This window comes from Suricata suricatta, chromosome 17 (assembly GCF_006229205.1).
Source record: "Suricata suricatta isolate VVHF042 chromosome 17, meerkat_22Aug2017_6uvM2_HiC, whole genome shotgun sequence".
Taxonomy (NCBI): domain Eukaryota; kingdom Metazoa; phylum Chordata; class Mammalia; order Carnivora; family Herpestidae; genus Suricata; species Suricata suricatta.
The window spans coordinates 24,837,038-24,862,765 of record NC_043716.1 but is presented as its reverse complement, the minus strand read 5'-3'; the positions used below and the strand labels follow the sequence as shown (position 1 = coordinate 24,862,765).

The following is a 25,728-nucleotide window of genomic DNA, read 5'->3' as shown; positions in this document are numbered from 1 at the left end:
GCTGGTCAGATATGCTGCTTCTGCCTAGCATTTCACCAAAGTCTAGCCTCTTAAAAACAAAGCAGTTGGTCAGCATCAATCATTGTTAACACAAACATTTTAAACACAGGGAGCCCTTCTTACCAGTCAGTGATTGGAACCCTACTGAAATTTAAGTTCTTAAACACCAATCCAAAGCTACAGGCCTTTCTAGGGATAAGCAGTTTAGCCTCCTATTACCTTTCTGTAGAGGCATAAACTGTATAAAGATGCAACTTATATTACAGGAATAACACAGATGAAGAGGGAAGGAACAACATTATATAGGGGTAACATTTTTGTATACTATTGAAATTGGTATTAGTCTAAACTGTTATAAGTTAAGGTGTTAATTATCTTCAGAGCAACCACAAATAAAATAATCCAAAATAGTAAGAGATGACAAGATAGTTAACATGATATCTAAAATATCTATTGCATACAGAAGGCAATAATGGGAAAACAGTGGGAAAAAAATAAGACGTATAGAGAACAAATAGTAAAAAAATGTATTTATGAAAGACCTAATTCTACCTTATCTGTAGTTACATTAAATATAAATGCATTTAAACACTACAGTCAAAAAACAAAGATTGGCCAAATGGATTTTTTAATGACCCATCTATATGCTGCCCATAGGAGAAACGCTATAGTTAAAACACACATACACACACACACACACACAAATTAAGGCAAATAGATGGGAAAAGACATACCATGCAAACAGTAAATAAAAGAGAGCTGATTTGCTCATACTTAATATCAGAAAAGTAGTAGACTTTAAGATAAGAATTGTTACTAGAGATAATAAATAGTCATTTTTCACTTTAAGAATAATATACAATTATTAAAGATCACATATATGCAGCTAACAAAAAAGCCCTAAATCATATGTAGCAAAAACTGTCAGAAATAGTTCAACAGTTAAATAGTTGGATACTTCATTACCCCACTTTCAATAATAGAACAATTAGAAAATCAATAAAGAATGTGAGTCTTGGGGCACCTGGGTGGCTCACTTGGTTAAGCATCCAGCTCTTGATTTGTGCTCAGGTCATGATCTCATGGTTCACGAGATCAAGCTTTATGTCTGGCACGGACAGCATGGAGCCTGTTTGGGAATCTCTCTCTGCCCCTCCCCTGCTCATGCTCTCTCTCTAAATAAATAAACGTTTTTTGTTTCTATTTTTGAGAGAGAGAGAGAACCCAGGAAGGACAGAGGGGGAGAGAGAGGCAGAGAGCAAGAAGTGGGGCCCACTCGAAGTGGGACTTGAGCTCACCCAAAGTGGGGCTGAAGCTTACCCCTTGTGGGATTTGAACTCACAAACCATGAGACCATGACCTGAGCCTAAGTCGATACTTAATGACTGAGCCACCCAGGCACCCTAAACATTTTTTTTTTAGTGTGAGTCTTGAACACTTTAATGATTATAAACCTGACATATATCTATTACACTCCACCCTCCTCAGGGCACATGTGGCATATTCTTCAGGATAGACCATACATTAGGGTACAAAATAAGTCTTCAGTAAATTTTAAATAATTAAAATCATAGAAAGTACTTTTTCTGATCTCAGTGGAATGAAAGTAGAAATCAATAACAGGAGAAGAAATAGGAAATTCATAAATAAGTAGAAATTAAAGAATACATTTTTAACCAATGGATCCAAGAAGAAATCATAAGAGAAACTAGAAAGTATCTTGTGACAAATGCAAGTGAAAACACAGTACCATAATTTTGAGGATACAATGAAAGCATTACTCATAGAGAAATGTATAGTTGTAAGTGCCTATGTTTTTTAAAAAGAAAGATCTGAAATCAGTAATCTAACCTCCTAACTTAAGGAATTAAAAAAAAGAAGGGCAAACTAAGCCCAAGGCAAGCAAATCAAAAATGATAATAGATATTAGAATGGAAATAAAGGGCATAGAGAATAGAAAATACGGTAGAAAAAATAAGGATAATGAAAGTTGGTTCTTTGAAAAGATAAAAAAAAAAAGTAACAACCTTTAACTAGACTGACCAAGAGAAAATACAGAAAGGACTTAAATTACTAGAATTAGGAATAAAAGAGGGGATGTAACTGCCAATCTTACAAAAAAAATAAAGCATTATAAGAGAGCACCATGAACAATTGCATGACAGCAAATTATGTAACTTAAGGATGGGCAAATTCATAGGAAAACATAAGCTACTGCAATGGACATGATAAATAGATATGAATAGATCTGTAAAAGTAAAGAGATAAAAAATAAGTAATCAGAAAACTTCCAACAAAGAAAAGCCCAGGACCAAATGGCTTCACTGATGACTTCTAGCAAATATTTAAAAAATTAACACCAGTCCCTTATAAACTCTTATGAAAACTAGAACAGCAAACATTTATCAACTTAGTCTATGAGGCCAGTATTGTCTGTTACCAAAACCAATCAAAGACATTACAAGAAAAGAAAACTGCACAGCAATATCTCTTACAGGTATAGATGCAAAAATCCTCAACAGAAAAGTAGAAAACTGAATCCATCAACTTACTAAAAGAATTATGCACAGTGACCAAGTGGAATTTATCCTGGGAATGCAAGGTTGATTCAAAATCCAACCAATTTTGTTGGTCCAACTAAATTAAATCAATATATACCATATTAAGCAGAATAAAAAACATCTTCTCAAGATGAGGAAAACATTTGACAATACCCAACACATTTTCATGATAAAACCCCTGAAAGCAGAAATAGAAGGACATCTAAGGCAAACCTATAGTTAGCATCTTAATAGTAAAAGACTGATGGTCAGAGGACAGATACCATATGTAGATCTTGAGAAATTTAACAGAAGACCATGGGGGAAGGGAGGAGGAAAAGGTTACAAACAGAGATGGAGGGAGGCAAACTCCAAGAGACTCTTAAATACAGAGAACAAACTGAGGGTGGATAGAGGGGTGGAGGAGAGGGAAAAATTAGTGATGAGCATTGAGGAGGGCGCTTGTTGGGATGAGCACTGGGTGTTGTAGGTAAGTCAATTTGACAATAAATTATATTCATTAAAAAAAAATAAAGACTGAAACTTTGCCCCTATGTTTGATAACAAGATAAAGATGTTCATGCTCACCACTTGTATTTAGCACTGTATTAGAGGCTCTACACAGGGCAATTAGGCAAGGAAAAAAAGAAAAATTATTTGGACTGGAAAAGAATTAAAATTATTTTAAAATTTGCAAATGACATAGTCTACATGGAAATTTATATCCATAAAATATAACTAATAGAGTAAGTTACAAAAGTATAATGAAAGTACACAAAAACCAATCACTTTATACAGTGGGAATGAATAATCCAAAAATGAAACTAATAAATTCTATTTGCACATTGTAATAGTGTTGTGACAAATGGTAGCTACATTGGTTGTAAGCATAGTATAATGTATAGACTTGTCAAAGTGTTGTCACTTGTCACTGTGTTGTAAACCTGAAACTCATGTAACACTGTGTTTCAACTGTATACTTCAATAAAAATAAAGATTTTTTCATTTATAATAACATCAAAAAGAGTAAGATACTCAAGAGTAACCTTAACAAAAGAAATGCAAGACTTATACACTGAAAGCTACAAAACATTGTTGAAGGAAATTTCTAAATGAATGGAAATTTCTGCGATGATGAAGTGGAAGACTTACTAAGGTAGCAACATTCAGTGCAATCCCAACCAAAATCTCAGCTGAATTTCTTGCAGAAACTGAGAAGCTGATCCTAAAATTTACATGGAAATTGAAAGAAACCCAGAGTAGTCACAAAAATCTTGAAAAAGAACGAAATTGGAGAACTGACAATTCTCAATTTCAAACTTATTGCTAGAATAATTGAGACTGTGTTGTACTGACATCCTGTAGACATGTAGGACAGTGGGTAGAATTGAAGGTTTAGAAACTAACCTCCATGTTTATAGTGAGCTTATTTTTGACAAAAGTGCCAAGACCGAGTGAGGGAGATGGTGGTGGAGTAGGAGGACCCTAGGTTCCTCACGTCCCATGAACACCGGTAGATAACCACCAAACCGTCCCATATGACCCTACAACTAAAGGGAGGGAAGAGGTCACAATCTAGAAGGTATACTGTGCTCTCTGCTGTTTCCTGACTCTGTCAGGTAAGCTCTTTCTGCAGGGTCTTTGCCCTTGCATTTCTCTCTGCTAGAACACTTCCCTTCCAGATATGCACACAGCTTATTCCCTTACCTGTGAAGAATCTTTGTCCAAATGATGTTTCTCAGGTGCTCAAAAATCACCCTTTTTAAAACTTAGCATCCTCTGCCTCTTGTCTTTCCCTTTTTGTTTTTTTCCCCTAGCACTTTGCACCTCTTCATATACTGTATGATTTTCTTACTTACTCCCATGGACTGAATTGTGCCTCCCTCAAATTCATATGTTGAAGCCCTTATCTCCTACACAATGCTATTTGGAGATGAGGCCTATGGAACGTAATTAGGTTTAGATGAGGTCACGTAGGCGGGGCCCTCATGATGGGATTAGTGCCTTTAATAAGAACAGACATCAGAGGACTTGATTCTTTCTCTCCTTTTCTACTCCCTCTCCCCATCCCCACCCACGTGAGGACACAGCGAGATGGCTGACATCTGCAAGCCAAGAGGAGAGCCTTCACCAGAGACCTAAATTAGTTGCACCTCTAAATGCATAGCCTCAAGAACTATGAGAAATAAATTCCTGTTGTTTAAGCCACCACCCCCACCTCCCAAAAAGTGCCAACACAATCCAGTGGGGAAAGAATAGTCTTTAACAGATGGTGCTGGGATAAGTGCATATCCATATAAAATAATGAAATCAGTGCCCTACCCCCACACCATATACGAAAGGTAACTCAAAATGGGTCAGACTAACAAGGTGTAAGTCTTCTTAGAGTACTTGGATTAGGCACTGGTTTCTTCCTTTTTTTTTTTTTTTAAGTTTGTTTATTTTGAGGGAGAGAGCATGAACAGGGGAGGGGCAAAGAGAGAGGGAGAGAGAGAATCCCAAGCAGGCTCTGTGCTGTCAGGGCAGAGCCCAACTCAGCTTGACCCCACGAACTGAGAGATCAGGACCTGAGTCGAAACCAAGAGTCAGATTGTCTACCTACTAAGCCACCCAGTTGCCCCTAGGAAATGGTCTCTTTCTTTCTTTTTTTTTATGTTTATTTTTGAGAGAGAGTGTTAGAGGGGTAGGGGCAAGAGAGAGGGACATACAGATCTGAAGCAGGCTCCAGGCTCCGAGCTGTGAGCACAGAGCCCAGTACAGGGCTCAAACTCACCAACCTCAAGATCATGACCTGAGCCAAAGCTGGATGCTTAACTGACTAAACCATCCAGGCACCCTGGTAGACAATTGTTTCTTAAATCTGACATCAACAGCACAACTTTAAAAATTAGATAAATTGGACTTTATCAAACTTTCATTTAACTTTGTTAAAACTTTTGTTCTTCAAAGAATGCTAAAAAATAGAAGAGAACTCACACATGTGAGAAAATATTTGCAAATCCTATGTCTAAGAATGTAGTATCCAGAATATATAAAGAACTCTTATAATTCAACAATGAAAAAACAAATAATGCAATTTAAAAATGGACTTTGAATAGACATTTCTCCAAAAGAGATACACAGATGGTCAGTATGCACATGAAAATATGTTCAACATCACTAGTTGTTAGGGAAATGCAAATCAAAACCACAGTGAAATGCCACTTCACATTTCCTAGAGTACATTTAATGAAGAAGATGGATAATAAAAAATGTTGATGAGGATATGGAGAAATTGGAAAATTTCACACAACACTGGCAGGAATGTAAAACTGTGCAGCTGATTCAGACAAAAGTGTGACAGTTCTTCAAAAAGTTAACATTGAATTACTGAACTGAATATTTTATTCCTAGTTAGATTCACAGAAAACTTGGACCCAAATGTTCATAGCAGCATTATTCATAATAGCCAAAAGGTGAAAACAGCCCAAATGCACATTAACTTATGAATGGATAAATACGGAATATTATTCAGCTACAAAGAATAAAGTGACACAAGTAGTCTGGAGAAAACATCATGCTAAGTGAAAGAATCATGCTGTATGTTGCATGATTCCAGTTATATGAAATTTCCAAAATAGGCAAATTATAGAGACAGTATGTTAGTGGTTTCCAGGGGGTAGGGGAAATAATTGATAAATGAGAGTGACTGATTGACACTGGGTTTCTTTTTGGTGAGATAAAAATGTGTGGTAGATAGTGGTGTAGGTTACACCACTTTGTAAATGTACTAAAAATCACTAAATTATATACTTATTAAATTTTTTTAATACTTAAAATTAAAAAATATTTTAACAAACCAAATCTAACAATCTATAAAAAGAATATTACACCATAACAACATGTCGTTATCTTAGTAATGAAAATCTGGGTCTGTATTTAAAATTTTGCCTATGTGATCTACCATGTTAACATTTTAAAGAAAAAGAACTACATGATTATATCAGTTGGTGCTTCCCAAGTTTGTTTACAAAATTAAACATTCATTCAAGATAAAAACTCATTAAACTACAACAAAGATCATCTACATAAAATCTACAACTTATATGACACTGAAGGTAAAAATAATTTGGGTAGCTAAGTAAGATTTTGGAAAATATTTCCTGTAAATGTTTGGCTTACAAAATAGAATCCATATAAACATTTTTTGATATAAGTTATCAAGAGTTGGCAAGAGTAGAAGAATTTTGGGGTGCCTGGGTGGCTCAGTCGGTTAAGCCTCCGACTTCAGCTCAGGTCAGATCTCACGTTCGTGGGTTTGAGCCCCGCATCAGGCTCTGTGCTAACAGCTAGCTCAGAACCTGGAGCCTGTTTCCAGTTCTGTGTCTCCTTCTCTCTCTGCGCCTCCCCCTCTCATGCTCTGTCTCTCTCTGTATCAAAAATAAAAATAAAACATTAAAAAAAAAAGAGTAGAAGAATTTTAATATACTTCCTTTGGTACATTGTATTGAGCTGTTTCTATAATCTTGCTCATAATAACAAGGCTTGGTTAAAGGAATATACTGCTGACATATTACCGATTTTTCTTAATCTTCTATCTGTCTCACAAGAAGTCTGGCTTTTATTTTCAGTTATTTTTGCTTGATTTTTCTCCCTATTTTTTTATAGGTGTATTCGACACAAAAATGATTGGGGAGCTCTTATTCTAGTTGATGATCGCTTTAGCAATGACCCAGCTCGATATATATCTGGTAAGATTCTCAACTGGGCTTAGAGTAAGAATTAATAATAGTCACTGGTATTTAATAACTGCTGGTTGTTGTTGTTGTTAGTATTTATTTTTGAGGGAGGGAGAACACAAGCCAGGGAAGGGCAGAGAGAGATGGAGACACAGAATCTGAAGCAGACTCCAGGCCCCACACTGTCAGCACGAAGCCTGATGTGGGGCTGGAACTCATGAACCTGTGAGATCGTTACTTGAACCGAAGTTGGACACTCAACCAACTGAGCCACCTAGGTGCCCCTAATAACTGCTGGTTTTAAAGAAAAATTTTGGAGAGGGGACCTGAATGGCTCAGTCAGTTAAGCATCTGACTTTTGCTCCAGTCATGATCTTGCGGTTCTTAAGTTCAAGCCCTGAATTGGGCTCTGCACTGGGATTGGGATTCTTTCTCTCCCTCTGTCTCTCTGCCCCTTCCCCACTTGCATGCTCTCTCTCAAATAATTGATTTTTTTAATTGGGGGGGCATATTTTTAATAGATCAAATATGGAAAAATTCACATCAACAGGAAATCTAGCTTTTTAATGCTTATGTGTTTACAAAAAAATCTTTATAGAGGAGAATCTAGTTACTAACACAGTATTAATCAGTTAGGTTCCTTCAATTTCATAGAATGTGGGACTTAGTTCAGGGAGAGTAATTATTTATTTATCATTGTCAGGGGAAAGACTGTTCACAGAAATGAATTTTCCAAAAAATAAGTTTTTACATTTAAGCACATAAGCACATCTTCTTTGGCTGCTTAGGATTCTTTATTCTTTCATTCTTGATTATACTAAACAACAACTTGATTGTTGATTGTTTTTTGTTTCTTTAGAAATGCTTCAGCTGTTATAGAGTTCATGTTAGACTAGTATTTCCTAAAAGAAAAACTCCACTGTAAGCCTCAAGATTAAGTAGATGGTCGTTCTTTCCCGTCTCAGATGAACAAATATTATGTGCCTATAGTTTTGGTCCAGTATTCACACAGTCCCTTTAGAAACCTTACCAGGAATCCGCCTGTTATTAAAGAACTGTTGGAAATACTTGCATCTTTATTATCTTCAAAGCTATAAAGTTCATACCACAATGATAAAAAGAGATGGGAAATTTTAAATTTGTTTCAGATAAGCTACCTTTGGGTATAGACTCTGCCTTTTTGGTTTCAGAGCCTAATATTTGGTTTGGCATTAAAATGTATGCACCTGGATTAAAGCAGCAAGGACTGCTTTTATTAGTCTTTTCTGCTCTTTCCATGTAAAGCAGCCCATTGCACTTAGGGTCAAACAGAACTGAAAGCAAAATGTTAAGTGCTTCTGTTTAGTCAGCAGGTGGAGCTCAGATTCTTTGAGTTTTCAAAAGCAAACTGACGTTTTATACTGAAAAGGCTTTCTTTGATTACAAAAAGTTCCACACGTGAAAGAGGCGAGTATCATACTAAAAATTTTCAATTTTGGAAAAGTTTCATGCTTAATCAGTATAATTATTTTCCCCCAACCAAACAAAACAAAGAACTTTAAGGGAAATCCTTATTTAAAATGTTCTTCTAGGGGCACCTGGCTGGCTCAGGGCTGATCCTAGGGTTGTAAGTTCAAGCTCCACATTGGGTGTAGAGATGATTTAAAAATAAAATCTTTAAAAAGTTAAAAATTAAATGTTCTTCTTGTCAAATGTTTTCTTAACTTCAGTTAAAAAATGCAAAGTCTGAAAAGTTTTTTTTATTTGAACATCTAGAACTTCTTACCTTATTGTTCAGACTTGTTGAATTTTTAAAAGATTTATTTATTTAAAAAAATTTTTTATGGTTTGACTCCTTTCAGTTTGTAACTATTTTTTTCCCTCCCTTCCCCATGGTCTTCTGATAAGTTTCTCAAATTCCACAAAGGAGTGAGAACGTATGATATCTGTCTTTCCCTGACTCATTTCACTTTGCATAATAACTCTCCAGTTCCAGCCACATTGTTGCAAACGGCAAAATTTCATTCTTTGTCATTGCCGAGTAGGATTTATTCCAAGCTAACTTGAAAACAAATTATATTTTAAAAAATTGTTTTAATTTTATTTTAGAGAGAGTGCGCAAGCAGGGAAGAGGGGCAGAGGTTGAGACAAAGAATTTCAAGCTGGCTCCATGCTCAGCCCTGAGCCGAAGGCAAGGTTTGATCTCACCACCTGAGCCAAAATCAAGAGTCAGACACTTAACTGACTGAGCCACTCACATTCCCCTAAAGATTTTATTGAGAGAGAGAGCGCCAATGTAGGGCTCAAACTCAAGAACCATGAGACCACAACCTGAGCCAGTCTGATGCTTAATCGACTGAGCCATTCAGGCACCCCTGAAGATTTTGTTTTTTAATTAATCTCTATACCCAATGTGAGGCTCGAACTTCAACACCAAGATCAGGAATCGCATGTTCCACCTACTGAGCCAGCCACTGGCAAGATTGTTTAAATTAAGAATTTTTCATTTTTTCTGTATGGTTTGTATTTATTTTCTCTGAGACTCATAAAAGTGTGAAATCTTTCTATCTAGACAATAATAGCACAACAACATACAAATTCCTTTTGATGGCTAATTTTTATTTAAAGTCAATTTGCATTAGCTACAGAACTCAATTCACTTTGCATTAAATATAGAAAAACTCGATTAATAAAAAACTAAAGGAATGTATTTGAAATGATTGTATAGGAGTTAAGTTGCTTGAAGCTCTGCCTCATTTTCCTTTTAATTTAAAATACACAATGACTTTTTAAATTACTCCAGAAAATGATGATAGTGTTAGTAACACCAGCAGAGAATATTTATTTTCTAAAAGTGAATATCTGATTTAGAATTTATGAGCCATAAAATGGTTCAAGGTTTTACAGTTTTCATATGTCATATGTCAAATCATGTCCCTTACAACTTAATTATTTATATATTAAAAAATATAAATATTCAAATAGGACATGATTTTTCCATGATAACATTATTATTCCTTTCATTTCCAGGATAGTTTAAGACATGTGGAATTGGGGGAGAAGAAGAATAAAAAAACCTATGAAACTGGAATCTTGAATTTATTTTTGTGAAGGGAGTCAAAGTTAGAAAGTTGGAGTGGAAGATTGTGTTGTTTACAATTTCTAGTTTCTCTAAAAGTGTAGGCCAAATTTGTGGGGAATTATGATGAAATTAAATTTGCCTTGTCTTCCCTGTCACTCTAAACTGACAAATAATACGTTTCTCCCAATTCACTCTACTCCCACTTCCTCTTCCCCTCCCGTTGACAGTCACTGCATGTAAAGAAAAATGGTACTGATACATGAGTAATAATAAGCATAGGAAGCATGGGAAGATTTTTAGGCAGGAAAAATATTGAGAATCTTTTTTTTCCTGTTTAAATCCAAGTTAGTTAACATATATTGTAATAATGGTTTTAGAAGTAGAATTTAGTGATCCATCACTTACATATAACACCCAGGGCTCATCCTAACAAGTGCCCTCCTTAGTACCCGTCACCCATTTAGCCCAGCTTCCCACTCACCTCACTTCCAGCAACCTTAGTTCTTGTATTTCAGTCTCTTAGGGGTGCATGGGTGGCTCAGTTGGTTAAGTATCCAACTCTCAGTTTTGGCTCAGGTTATGGTCTCATGATTTATGGGTTCAAACCCCACATCAGACTGTGTATTGACAGTCTGGAGTCTGCTTGGGACTTTCCCTCCTCTCTGTGCCCCTCCCCTGCTCGCTCTCTGTCTCTCTCAGTCTCTCAAAATAAATACATAAACTTAAAAAAAAAAACAAAACTCCTATGGTTTGCCTCCCTGTCTCTTTTTATCTTCTTTTTCCTTTCCTTCCCCTATGTTCATCTTTTTGTTTCTTAAATTCCACATATGAGTGAAATCATATGGATTTGTCTTTCTCTGACTGACTTAGTAACATAATACATTCTAATTCCATCCACGTTGTTGCAAATGGCAAGATTTTGGTTTTTTTGGATCACCGTTTTATATATATATATGTATATATATATATATAATGATGGATATCTTCTTTATCCATTCATCATCTATCCGTGGGCATTTGGGCTCTTTCCATAATTTGGCCCTTGTTGATAGTGCTACTGTAACATTGGGAGGACATGTGCTCCTTCGAATCAGCATTTTTGTATCCTTTGGAAAAATACCTAATAGTGCAATTGCTGGGTCATAGGGTATCCCTTGTTTTAATTTTTTGAGGAACTTCCATACTTTTTTCTAGAGTGGTTGTACCAGTTTGCATTCCCACCAACAGTGAAAAAAGCATTCCTCTTTCTCCACATCCTCACCAACATCTGTTGTTTCCTGAGTTTTTAATTTTACCCATTCTGATTTGTATTTCCCTCATAATGTGTGATGTTGAGCATCTTTCCATGTGTCTGTTAGCCATCTGGATGTCTTCTTTGGAAGAGCATCTGTTCGTGTCTTTTGCTCATTTTTTCACTGGATTATTTGTTTTTTGGGTGTTGAGTTTGATAAGTTCTTTAGAGAGACTCTGGATACTAATACTTTAGTTGATATGTTATTTGCAAACATATTCTCCCATTCCATCGGTTGCTTTTTAGTTTTGTTGTTTCCTTTGCTTTGCAGAAGCTTTTTATCTTGATGATGTCCCTATTAATAGTTCATGTTTGCTTTTATTTCCCTTGCCTCCAGAGGTGTGTCTAGTAAGAAGTTGCTATGCCGAAGTTAAAGAAGTCATTGCCTGTTTATTAATGTTTTTAATGGTTTCTAGGATTTTAATGGCTTCTTGTCTTACATTTAGGTCTTTCATCCATTTTTGTTTATTTTTAATTTTTTTAACATTTATTTATTTTTGACACAGAGACAGAGCACAAGTGGGGAAGGGACAGAGGGAGACACAGAATCAAAATAGGCTCCAGGCTCTGAGCTGTCAGCACAGAACCCGACGTGGGGCTCAAACTCACAGACTGCAAGATAATGACCTAAGCTAAAGTCAGACACTCAACTGACCGAGCCACCCAGGCGCCCCCATTTTGAGTTTGTTTTTGAGTGTGGTGTAAGAAAGTAGTCTAGGTTCATTCTCCTGCATGTCACTGCATTAACCATTTGCTGAAGAGACTGCCTTTTTTCCATTGGATATTCTTTCCTGTTTTGTCAAAGACTAGTTGGCCATACATTTGTGGGTCCATTTCTGGGTTCTCTGTTCTGTGCTATTGATCTGTATATCTGTTTTTGTGCCAGTATCATACCATCTAGATTACAGCTTTTTAATCTGAAATTATGATGCCTCCAGATTTGTTTTTCTCTTTCAACATGGCTTTGGCTATTTAGGGTCTTTTCTGGTTCCATACAAATTGTTTGTTCTAGCTCTGTGAAGAATGCTGATGTTATTTTGATAGGGATGGCATTAAATGCGTGGATTGCTTTGGGTGGTATAGACATTTTAACAATATTGTTAAATATTTGTTAAACATATTTGTTCATAAGAACAATTATGAACTCAATCCATGAGCATGGAATGTTTTTATGTCTTTTTCAATTTCTTTCAGAAACTTTCTATGGCTTATAGTGTAGAGACTTATTCAGTATACCCTAAATTCATGTAGATTACTTCATTAGAAAAATTATGTTTTTTCTTAATACATAATGTCTTAGGAAACTAAATAACCAGAATTTCTTCCCTGGGTTTACTTTTTTCCTTAGGACTTTCTAAATGGATACGGCAGCAGGTTCAGTACCATTCAACCTTTGAAAGTGCAATGGAGTCCTTGGCTGAATTTTCCAAAAAACATCAGAAAGTCATTGATGTATCCATAGAGGACACAAAGTTCATACAGGACAGTGAGTCTACACTTGAAGTGGCCTGTGTGAAGGACAATACCTTAACTTACTTATTAGAAGCAGCAAATCATCTACCACCAGAAAATCCTAGGGAAGGTGAAGCAAAAATTTGTGTCCAAGAACTACACTGTCCTAAAATAACTACAAGTCCATCTCTACCAAGGGACATCATCTCCCAAAAGGAACAAGGTTTGAAAAGTTTTGCCTATTTACATTTGATAGAGAAGTCTTTCATTATATCTAGTGAAATGATATTTATTGTGTTATAGATTAATTTCCTTAAATATGTTGGCTTGTAATAGAAGGTGTTATCATAAAATAATAAAATAGCATGGTGTATTAGAATGGGAACAAACTTTTTTCAAGAGACCTGAGCCTGTTTTCTGGTTTTCCACTCAAAACTTTGTCACTACCTAGCTTTGTGACCATGTCACATAACTTTTTTGAGTCTTAATAGAAAAAGGAATCTCTGGGGCACCAGAGTGCCTCAGCCAGGTAAGCATCTGACTCTTGATTTCAGCTCGGGTCATATCTCAGGATCACAGGATCGAACCCCATGTCTGGCTCTGCACCTTAGGCTGAGCCTGCTTGGGATTCTCTCCCCGTCTTTCTGTCCCTCCCATCCTCTCTCTCTCTCCCTCTTCCAAAATAAATAAATAAACTTTCAGAGAAAGAAAGAAAAAAGAAATCTCTGCATACCTAACCTTCAGCAAGATCTGATAAGATGATAAATATCATTGCATGGTAAAATACTGTACAAATGGCAGGTGTTTTCCTAAAGGCTATATTAAAAATTGGTCTAATTGATAGATAACTTTTCTTATATAAATTTCTTAACTTAGGGAAGTAAGAGTCATTTATTCTAAATAATAAAAAATAACATTTTAAGATATGTTAGAATATAATAGTCCGTGTCAGGGATTGGCAAGGTATGGCTTATGGACCAATTTGGCCATCTGTTCTTGTATATCAAGTTTCATGGTACATAGCCACATCCATTCAGTGATGTGTGGTACACAATAGCAGTTTAGTCATAGTATATTTTGCACTAGATCAGCATAATTGAGTACTTACATACCTTGGAGATATTGTGGGTCTCGTTCCAGACCACCACAATAAAGCGAGTATCAAAACAAATGAATTTTTTGGTTTTGTAGTGCATATAAAAGTTAGTTTACATTATATAAATACTATAGTCTCTTAAGTGTGTAATAACATATGTCTTAAAAATAATGTATGTACCTTAATTTAAAAAACTTTATTGCTAAACAATGCTAACCATCAACTGACTTTTCAACAAGTCATCATCTTCTTACTGGTGGAGGGTCGTGCTTCTGTGTCTCTGGCTGCTAACTGATCAGGGTGGGGTGGTTGCTGAAGACTGGGGTGAATGCAGCAATTTTTAAAATAAGACCATGATGAAATTTGCCACATCAAAATTGACTTTTTTTAATGAAAATTGACTTTTCATTCACAAATGATTTCTCTATAGCATACAATGTTGTTCAGTAGTACTTTTCCAAATTAGAACTTTCAAAATTGGAGTCAGTCCTCTCAAACTTTGCTGCTACTTCATTAAGTTTATGTAATATCCTAAATTCTTTGTAGTCATTTCAACAACTTCATAGCATCTTGACGAGTAGATTTCATCTCAAGAAACCACTTTCTTTGCTAATGCAGTTCCTCTTCCATTGAAGTTTTCTTATGAGATAGCAGTAATTCAATCACATTTTCAGGCTTCACTTCTAATTCTAGTTCCTTGCTATTTCCATCACATCTCCACTAAAGTCTTTTTTTTTTTTAATGTTTTATTTATTTTTGAGAGAGAGAAAGAGAGCATGAGCAAGGGAAGGTCAGAGAGAGAGAGAGGGAGACACAGAAACTGAAGACAGACTCCAGGCTCTGAGCTAGCTGTTAGCACAGAGCCTGACACAAGGCTCGAACCCACGAACCGCAAAATCATGACCTGAGCTGAAGCCGAATGCTCAACCAACTGAGCCACCCAGGCACCCCTCCACTAAAGTCTTGAATCCCTCAAAGTCATCCATAAGGATTGGAATCAACTCCTTCCAAACTCCTGTTAATGTTGGTATTTTAACTTCTTCCCATGAATCTTTTTTTTAACAGTTTAATTTTTATTACATATTTGAACATGAACAAAACACATGAGAAGATTCACCCTCAAATGTAAACATTCTGTGTGCATTTGGCCTCAATAATAAACCAGTTATGTTAAATACCAGAGACTTAGAGTTTGGAAAAATAAAAATTAGGACAACATTTAAAAATTATTACATAGTGCATACATTCTTGGAATGTATTATCAGAATTTCCACCTGGTTTTCCATATCTACTCTTATTTCTGCCTGTATACCCATAATCAAACTCTTATCTCCACCCATAGGCAACAACTATAGCTCTAATCTGCACTGAGTTCAATCATCCCTCTGGACCTTAACAGTGTTTCCATCATTTGGTCTGACTTCATCACTGCTATTTAGCAAATAGCAAAGGCCTATCAGAGATGGACGTGGCTGCCACACTCCCATCTATTTCAAGCCACAGAATCCCAATAGGTCAGAAGATTTGCCCTCCTCTGGGCCCAATTTCTTGTCGTGTATCATGACAGTAATGATTTCATAAACTTTCTTTCAGGGTTGGTCCTGACAACATCTTCCATAGCTCACCTGATCCAGCGTTTAGTCCTCTCTGACTGTAGATTCATATTGAGCAGTACCAATGAGGTAGTAGCTCATCACCCTAGGATTCTGAGGTCTAAATTTCATAGGATCAAGGAGTATTTGCTAACCAATCTAGATAATAAAAGGAAAAACACCATAATACTAATAAATTGGCAAACATTGCTTCATAGGATCAAAGCTGCCCTTGGATCTGGAAGCTGAATAGGGCTTGAATGTTTTATTTGATACTCAGAAATACATAGCTTTCTTTCTTTAAAGATAGTGCCACAGAAATGCCCCTCCCAGTGTCCTGATTAGTATTCTAAATGTGGTAAAATGCTCATTTATTTCAATACTAACCTAATTTTTTCATCTTAGCCTATCTTTGAGTTTTCTTGCCTTTGCAGAAATGGGAGTTTCTTTTAGCCAAAGAGAGTATTAAGGAAATGGGAGAAGAGGGGGGACCAACAACAATAGTAAAATTATTCATTTTCTATATTCTTTAAAAAAAATTCTCCTAAGTTTTACTGTGAAAAGTCAATGAATAGCAATTCTTCATTAAACTGACTGGATTAAGAGATGAGAATAGACTTACTTACAAACATAAGAGTCAACCTCAAATAAAATTAATAATAATAATAATAGATTCAACCCCACTGTGTGTACATTCCCAGGAAAAATTTATGCATTCTATTCTAAGCTCTTAGCCTTAGGTAAACAGACTCATAAGTGGAAGTATGCCATTTTCAGCACTAGAAGCAGCATCATAGTCCATTAACAAAATAATGCAGAAAATGGTGAGGTAAATGAATTTACAACATAAAATGTGCTGGTGATGAACCTACTAAACTAACATAAGTGAGGTTTACAGTATTTTTTTTTAACCAGGAAGGCCAATTGTAAACATTTGCATTAGACTACTACCCCCTCCCCCAAAACCTAACCAACCACACAAGCAAAAATCATAGTTTATGACCATAAAGTCATGAAGAATTTGTACTGCATGGCTCTTTGTTTTGGTGGTTTTCAAAGTAAGACACGAGCTGCATTAAGTAACTTCACTGATTTCTCCATCTTGAATAACTGCCAGTTCTGGAACTTCATTCATGCTCATTCATTGCATTAGAGTAGTTCTGGGGGGCACCTGGGTGGCTCAGTCGGTTAAGCGTCCGGCTTCGGCTCAGGTCAGATCTCATGGTTCGTGGGTTCGAGCCCCGCGTCGGGCTCTGTGCTGACAGCTAGCTCAGAGCCTGGAGCCTGTTTCGGATTCTGTGTCTCCCTCTCTCTCTGCCCCTCCCCTGCTCCAGCTGTCTCTCTCTGTCTCTCAAAAATAAATTAAAAGCATTTAAAAAAATTTAAAAAAAATTTAGAGTAGTTCTGGGAAGTGGTAACTAACAGATAAAACTGTCACATCAAAGGTGTTCTGGTTTGCGACTGGACCGAATTTCCAAACAAAAGTGGGTGAGGGATGGAACAGAGGCAATATGCTGCTACAGAGCCTAAAAGGAGTTTGAGGCATAAGTGAAAAGCATCTTTTCAACAGCTGAAGGAAGCCCCCTCCAATCAGTAAACTCCAAAGTGAAGATAAGGATCTCATCACTGACTGAGTCAATCCATGAATGCAGAGTAGATTCAGTGGGTCAAATCCAGCAGGCAGGAGAGATGGTGGCCCTTCCTTACATTATGTCTGTGCTTTAATTGCATGATTTATAAATCCAGAAATATGGTTCTATGGTGCCAGTGGACAACCTTTCTTCAAAAAGTAGCAAAATACTGAAAGTTTCTCATACTTCAAGCAGTATTCCAAATGAAGTTCATTTCGCTGGGTTCTGTATTCAAAAGAATATTCACAATTCCAAAAAAACTCACAGTCCTTTTGGAAAGCTATACATATGGGAGAACTGAATCCAGAGATGAAGCACATCTGGGCATCTGGATGCAGCCATGTTGGAGGACCATTTCTAGGCACTCTTCATGCTCTCCGAACACTGCAGAGTAAACGGGTCTCACTTTGTTTGGCCCATGTACAAACCCAGTTGGTAAATGGTATTAATATGTCTAAGATTTTTGTATGGACCATTTGTGCAACTGCATGAATAGGCAACTGCCAGTAGCCCTCATTACAGTAAAGATCAGGATCTGTCCAAGTGAACAGCAGAAGCTCTACACATTTTGTGTGGCCCTCCAGGCACCAATGAATAAGGGAGTAGCTTCGTCCAGTGTTTGACAGTTATTTGTACCTGGTATACTGAGGAGCCACAAATAAAAGTATGATTCCAAAGTCATCCTGGCGTTCCTTGTTTGCTCCTTTTTTAAGAAGCAACTTTATGATCTCAGCATCTTCCTGAAAAGTAGCCTGATGCAAAGCATTGCATCCACACACAGAATGGGATCCATTAACATTTGCTCCATGTCGAAGCAACAGCTTTAATACATCTGTCTATCCCTTTTCAACAGCTATAAACAGTGACATGGATTTCTCTGAAATAGTGACATTCGGATCTGCCCCAGCTTCTAAAAGAGTGTGTACTATCTTCTAATGTCCTTGACTTATAACAAGGTGTGCAGAACCCCTCAAACATCTTTGTCTTAATGTAGTTTTCAGATGAATCTGTGTGAATTAACATCCGTAAACATTCTACGGAGTTGTGATAAGCTGCTTCGTGAATCGGTATCCATCCCCCGTTATCAGCAACATTAACCCTGTGTCCCTTTTTGAGCAGTTTTTTTAAGACTTTAACATTGCCATCCCCATATCGGATAAAGGGCTAGTATCCAAAATCTACAAGGAACTCACCAAACTCCATACCCGAAAAATGAATAATCTAGTGAAGAAATGGGCAGAAGACTTGAACAGACACTTCTCCAAAGAAGACATCCAGATGGCCAACAGGCACATGAAATTATGCTCAGGGTCACTTATCATCAGGGAAATACAAATCAACACCACACTGAGATACCACCTCACACCAGTCAGAGTGGCTAAAATGAACAAATCAGGAGACTATAGATGCTGGCAAGGGTGTGGAGAGACGGGCACCCTCCTGCACTGTTGGTGGGAATGTAAACTTGTGCAGCCGCTCTGGAAAACAGTGTGGAGGTTCCTCAAAAAACTATTGATAGAACTCCCCTATGACCCAGCAGTAGCACTGCTAGGGATTTACCCAAGGGATACAGAAGTGCTGATGCATAGGAGCACATGTCCCCCAATGTTCATAGCGGCACTTTCTACAATAGCCAAATCATGGAAAGAGCCTAATGTCCATCAACTGATGAATGGATCAAGAAGATGTGGTTTATCTATACAATGGAATACTACAAGGCAATGAGAAAGAATGAAATCAGGCATTCGTAGCAATATGGATGGACCTCGAGGGTGTCACGCTAAGTGAAATAAGTCAGGCAGAGAAGGACAGTTGCCATATGTTGTCACTCATAGGTCTAACAGGAGAAACCTAGTAGGAGACCATGGGAATGGGAAAGGAGGGGAAAGAGTTGGGGAGAGGGAGTGAAGCAAATCATGAGAGACTTTTGAATGCTGAGAACAAACTGAGGGCTGAAGAGGGAGGAGGGAAGAGGTGGAGTGCTGATGGTCATGGAGAGAAAGACTTGTGGGGAAGAGCACTGAGTGTTATATGGAAACCAACTTGGTAATAAACTATTAATAAAAATAAATAAATAAGTCAGAGGATGCATAAAAATAGTAAAAAAAAAAAGCCTTCCCTGGCAGCAAGTCCAACCATGGAGCATTTGTCAGAATAAGCCTCTATAAAATCCCTTCTTTTCACCAGTCAGCTCTCGGTGCTGCCACTTCTGTGCAGAAAGGCCTGTTCCGAGGCGGAGTCTTCCGAAGTCTGCTCCCCAGAGGCCACTCAAATCATGAATGTTCTTAATGGCATCTAGAATGGCGAATCCTTTCCAGAAAGTTTTCCATTTATTTTTCCCAGGTCCATCAAAGGAATCACTGTGGCAGCTGTTTCCTTACAAAAATTTCTTTAATAATAAGAGTTGAAGGTCAAAATTACTCCTTGATTTATCTTGGTTTACAACATGTCTTCCTCACTAAGCATATCATTTCTAGCTTTTGATTTAAAGTGAGAGACGAAAGTAAATAAAATGAGAGACATGTAACTCTTGTTACTTAGAGGTCATTGTAGGATTATTAAATAGCCTAATTTCAATATTGTCGCATCTCAGAATAGGGAGGCCTGAAGAAAGGGAAAGAGATGGGCGAACGGCTGGTCAGGGGAGCAGTCAGAACACACACATTTCTCTATTAAGTTCACCATCTATATGGCATGGTTTATAGTGCCCCAAAACAATTACAATGGTAACATCAAAGATCACTGGTCCCAGATGAGCATATCAAATATAATGAAAAAGCTCTAAATATTGCAAGAATTACTAAAATGTGACACATAGACATGAAGTAAGCAAATGCTTTTGGAAAAAATTTGCTTACAGGCTTGCTCAATGCAAGGTTGCAACAAACTTTGAATTTGTAAAAAATGCAGTATCTGCAATGTGCGGTAAAGCAAAGTGCAATAAAAAGAGGTATGCCTGTAGTTGCAACAGACAATATGACCCACAAAGCCTAAAATATTTACTGCCTGGCAATTATAGGAAAAAAAATTGCCAAACTGTGGTGTATAGCATTGGATACCATTTTAATTGTTTTAACTAATATATGATAATTTAATATATCATGTATTAAATATTTACTTCATAGTAAATGGTGTTTTGTTTTGTTTATTAAATAAATGTCATAGTGAATGCAAAGCCATTAGACTGGTAATCAGGAAACCTGAGTTCTAGTTGGGCCTGATTACTAACCAATTTTGTAACTTTAAAACAAATAATTTAGTCCTTGTGGTAGCTGGTTTCCTTTTGGGAATTAATCTAGGTCAGTTCTTCCCAATCACTGATTAGTGGATTTTCAAGGCAAATTTTTATAGTGTATTTCTTCCATTACTCAGCCCTCTTCCTATTCCTTTTTACCCCTCCTTTTCTCATTCACTCCGCAAGCCCCTGGTGTGGAATTTGATAGTTTACCAGACAGCATTATAACTTGGGCTCAGAATCACTGGGGACCTGGATTCCTTTCAGAGCTCACATTTTGTGCATTATGTTCTAAGACGAAGTTCTGCTACTATTGGTTGTCAGCTCTCAATCCACGATCCCTACAGTTACTTCATTATTTTTAACAAAAATTACTTTAATGTAACAATTATTATATTAGTCAGGAATGAAAAATTAACACTCTTAAATTTTTGTATTTATAGATGATCCTATATTATTGGAAGAGTCTGCCCAGACAATGAAAGCAGAAAAAATTGTGATTTCCAGATCGACAAGCCCAACCTTCAACAAACAGACAAAGAGAGTTAATTGGTCTAGCTTTAATTCTTTGGGACATTATATTACTGATGAAACTCTGACTGCAGCACCTAAAATCAAGTCACGAGAGGACTGTGCCTCTAGGGCTTCCCCTTTTGAAACAGAAAAGGAATGTAAAACAGTTTTTCCACTCACTGATAAATGTGAGTCCTCATCTCTGATGGTAAACACATCAGTTGGACCATGCCCTCAATCAGAAATCGTTATTTCATCAATAAAGATTGATGCTACCTTTCATAAAGAAAATTATTCCAAACAGCCATTCTATGAAGAAGCCCTGAATCCGGACATTGAATTGTCTCTAGTTAGTGAAGAAGCTAAACTTTCCACTTCACGTAGAGCTTCTGACATAGAAGCAGAAGATGAATCTATCTATTTTACACCTGAGCTTTATGATCCTGAAGATACAAATGAAGAAAAAAATGAACAAGTTGAAAGTGATAGAGATAATAGATGTGCTAATGATTCAAATTGCATTTTAGCTGAAGATCTTTTTGAAATTAGAACTGAGGAAGGAGTGGAGTCAGTCCAAGAAATAAAAGCTGAGGGTTGCACAAAGTTGAATGGATTCATGCATATTAAAGAAAGTAAAATTGATGACAATATAGTAATGTAAGAGCAACTCATAAATACATTGGGCCTGGGAAAAACTTGTGAAACAGATATAAAGAACATTAAACAGTCTCCTTCCAAACAATAAACATATGTTCCCTGGTGATAGGTAATGATACTTAACTGTCACACTCTAAAAATGTGTTGTCATGCTTATGTTAAACTCTATTATAAATGACAGTTTCTACATTGGATAAGTGGTATAGTTTTATTTTTTATATTTTTCACTTTAATTCATTGTTAGAGTTTTTAAAAGTCTATGTTCAGAATGTTTTATTATTCTTGAGTTTTGATAAAGCAATTCATACAAAATATTTTCCTCCAACAGTCTTCCTTAGCTGAATACAATTTAAAAATTAACCAATGTGAAAGACATGTAGTTTCCTAGGGTACCATCTGTTTTTATACTAATACATAAAAATGAATAGCAGTCTAACCCAGCCATATTTCAGTCATGTTTCACTTAAGTGAATATATTTACCTCAAATCGGTATATTATTTTAGAAACCAAAGTTTTCTTGAAAAGTTTATTCCTGTATCAAACTGCCTACTTAGAAGGAATTAAGAATTAAGGAAGAAAACTGCATGTATTTTTAATTGATATTGCTTTACATTTTTTCATTTGATAGACCACAATCAAGCACTGAATATTAGCAAATTATGTAGTTACAAAATGCCAAACGAACGACTCCAAATTTTCAGTTCTAATTATTTAGCTTCATCATTGTAGAAAAAATGGACATGTTCTAGCATGAAGGTTGTGATTATGTAACTGCTGCTGAAAAATGTTCTCTTATAGCTCACTAAATTCTTCTGTAATTTTTTTACTCTGCTTATGTATTTGTGAATGAAGCTGTATTTCTGACCAAAAATGGTTATAAAGAATGCATTTTTCTGTCATTCCAAAAATGCATTCACTCATCTTTTTCTAAGAAACATCTCTTATTCAGTGGACATTTAGGCTTCATGTGAGCGATTTGAATTGAAATCTTACAAGTTGTTCAAGTCAAAATTCCCAGGAATCCAGTATTTTATATATTCATTTGAATAAGTGAATTATTATAAGTCTGTATGTTGACTTTTATTTTGAAGGTGTTTAGATTGAAAACAGCTTGTTTCTATAGCATTGGATAGTACAACTGTAAGCATAGTTCAAAGAAATTTAAATTGATAACTTACCAGTTAAAGTATTTATCTATAGGATATATTTGATCGCTAGTATTGTATATTTTTCTTAGTTGATCAGTGAGTAATAAGTTACAAGCACTAAAATAGAAGAAAATTTTAAAATTATTTTCTAGGTGTGAAACCATTTACCCTCTCTGATGCAGTTGCTAATCCATAGATAAGGGTAGTAGGAAGAATACCAGGTGGAAGAAAATTTGTGCTCTGTTCCTGGCTCTGCCACTAATTTGCTAAGTCTCGTTGGCAATCACCATGCCTTTTGGGAAATTAGTTTCATCTGTGAAATGTGGGATTTAGTATATAAAATCATGTAAATCCCTTCAGCTTTAAAAATCCATAATTTAAAGGAATATATGTTGATATTTTATTCTGAGTCAATTTTCATTTGCTTTTGTTCCAGAATGCTTAACATAAGGTAAACCAGGGACATGCTGGTGGCTCAAATAGGTTAAGCATTTGACTTCAGCTCATGTCATGATGTCAGTTTGTGGGTTCCAGCCCCACATCAGGCTCTGTGCTAAGCTCAGAGCCTGGAGCCTGTTTCAGATTCTGTGTCCCCCTCTCTTTGCCCCTACCCAGCTCATGCTCTGTCTTTGTCTCTCAAAAATGAACAAACGTTAAATTTTTTAAAATAAAAATTAAAAAGTAAACAGGTACCTAGGTGGCTCAGTCAGTTAAGCATCTGACTCTTGGTTTCTGCTCAGGTCATGATCTCATGGTTGGTGGGTTCAAGCTTCACATCAGGCTCTGTGCTGATGGCATGGAGCCTGCTTGGGGTTCTGTCTCCGTCTCTCTGCCCCTCCCCTACTTGCTTGCTCTGTCTCTCAAAAATAGACATTAAAAATTTTTTCTTAATAAAGTAAACCATTTTATAGAAAATGTGAAATAATACTCATGCTTTAAGGAATAATTGTATATGTGTATAGTAACTTGAGAAGAAAGATATTTTTATTTTGAGAGAGAGAGCAAGTGAGCAGAGGAGAGGCAAAGAGAGGGAAAGAGAATCCCAAGCAGGCTCTGAATGGTCGGCACAGAGCCCCATGCGGGGCTTAAACTCACAAACCGTAAGCTCCTGACCTGAGCCAAAGTCAGAGGCTTAACCAACTGAGCCACCCAGGTGCCCAAATATTTATTTTTAACAATGCTATAATGAAATCATCTTTCTGCCCTTGACATTGCCTTTAGAAGAATTGGTAAATTACATGAGAAAAATTAAGCACAATATTTTTTAGTCATATCTTGGTATATTATCCAACTTAATCTGAAATTTATTCTCTCCAAAATCTAATTCTCTCTGAGGCTAAAAATTTCCATTAACTGAGAATGTATATAGAATATACCACTAGCATGTAGTAATTCCAAAAAAGTATTTCAAAAATTTTGTGCAATGGCATCACTGCTGAAACGGGTATATAGTCTCGGCAACTTTGACCAGGATAATATTGCAAGAATTAAAGTACTAGTGTTTGTGGTAGATTAGGAGGTAGAGCATTTTAATTAGTAATAATGTACTTTTTTAAAAAAGTTTTTTTAACATTTATTTTTGAGAGACAGAGAGATCATGAGCAGGGGAGGGACAGAGAGAGGGACACACAGAATCTGAAGCAGGCTCCAGGCTCCGAGCTGTCAGCAGAGCCCAGTACAGAGCCCAACGCCGTGCTTGAACCCACAAACTAAGATCATGACCTGGGCCAAAGTCAGATGCTTAACCGACTGAGCCACCTAGGCGCCCCAGTAATAATGTACTTTTAAAAGAGATGTTTTAGAGAGTTAAATAAATTGAAATGTGAAAGCATATCTGGCACATGGCAAATCCTCAAATATTAGCTAGTAAATCAATCATATATCTGAAGTACACCCTTGCCTTATATGATGGCTTCCCTTTAATGATGATAAATGACAGATAGATACATAGGAAGATAAATGGACAATAAAGAATTGTCATATAGTAGGAAGGAAAAATTATTTGGCCTGTTATTTTTAAGGCTTTGAAGATATTTATCAGGGGGGCGCTTGGGTGGCTCAGTTGGTTAAGCCTCTGACTTAGGTCATGATCTCATGGTTCATGAATTCAAGCCCCACATTGGGCTCTGTGCTGACAGCTCAGAGCATGGAGTCTGCTTTGGATTGTGTCTCCCTCTCTGCCCCTCCTATGCTCAAACTCTGTCTCTCTCGCTCTCAAAAATAAACATTAAAATTTTTTAAAAATTGTTTATCAGGTAATTTGCCTTACCCATTCAATGGATATATGAAATAATTATACTGAATTTAAGGGCTGAAATGCACACTGGCCATGAATCAGGAAAACTACCAGTTGGAGAAAGGGCTTTCTTGATGGAGAAAGGTATAATGTAAAGAGTAAATGTTTCGTGACTTTACTTTTGAAATTTAATTAAATTATTTAAAACTTTATAATCGTATTGGAAATTAATGACAGCTCATTAATAACTGCTACTATGCACTTAGTTATTACATGGTTTTTAATTTGCTGGTGTATCTAAGTTCTCATAAGGCTTTGTGTTTTTTTTTTTCATTAAAAAAATTTTTTTAATGTTTAGTTTTGAGAGAGAAAGAAGGGGCAGAGAGAGCCGGAGACCCAGAATCCAAAGCTAGCTCCAGGCTGTGAGCTGTCAGCACACAGCCCAGCACGGGGCTCAACCCCACGAACCACAAGATCATGACCTGAGCCAAAGTCAGTGCTTAACAGACTGAGCCACCCAGGTGCCCCTCGGTTTTATTCTTTTGATCTTTGTATTC

General features: G+C 36.6%; 1 protein-coding gene and 1 pseudogene across 1 annotated transcript in view; one reads left to right on the top strand and one right to left on the bottom strand.

Annotated features, from left to right (window-relative positions):
• BRIP1 (BRCA1 interacting protein C-terminal helicase 1) overlaps positions 1 to 21,980 on the top strand; it is a 177,006-nt gene extending 155,026 nt beyond the window's left edge. Inside the window, exons 17-19 of the mRNA XM_029927829.1 lie at positions 7,188 to 7,270; positions 12,959 to 13,285; positions 21,060 to 21,980. Coding sequence (XP_029783689.1) covers positions 7,188 to 7,270; positions 12,959 to 13,285; positions 21,060 to 21,790 — 1,141 coding nt within the window. The 3' untranslated portion in view covers positions 21,791 to 21,980. The remainder of the gene's footprint in view (positions 1 to 7,187; positions 7,271 to 12,958; positions 13,286 to 21,059) is intronic.
• Positions 16,826 to 19,568, bottom strand: LOC115282614 (annotated as a pseudogene).
• Positions 21,981 to 25,728: the final 3,748 nt, after the last annotated feature.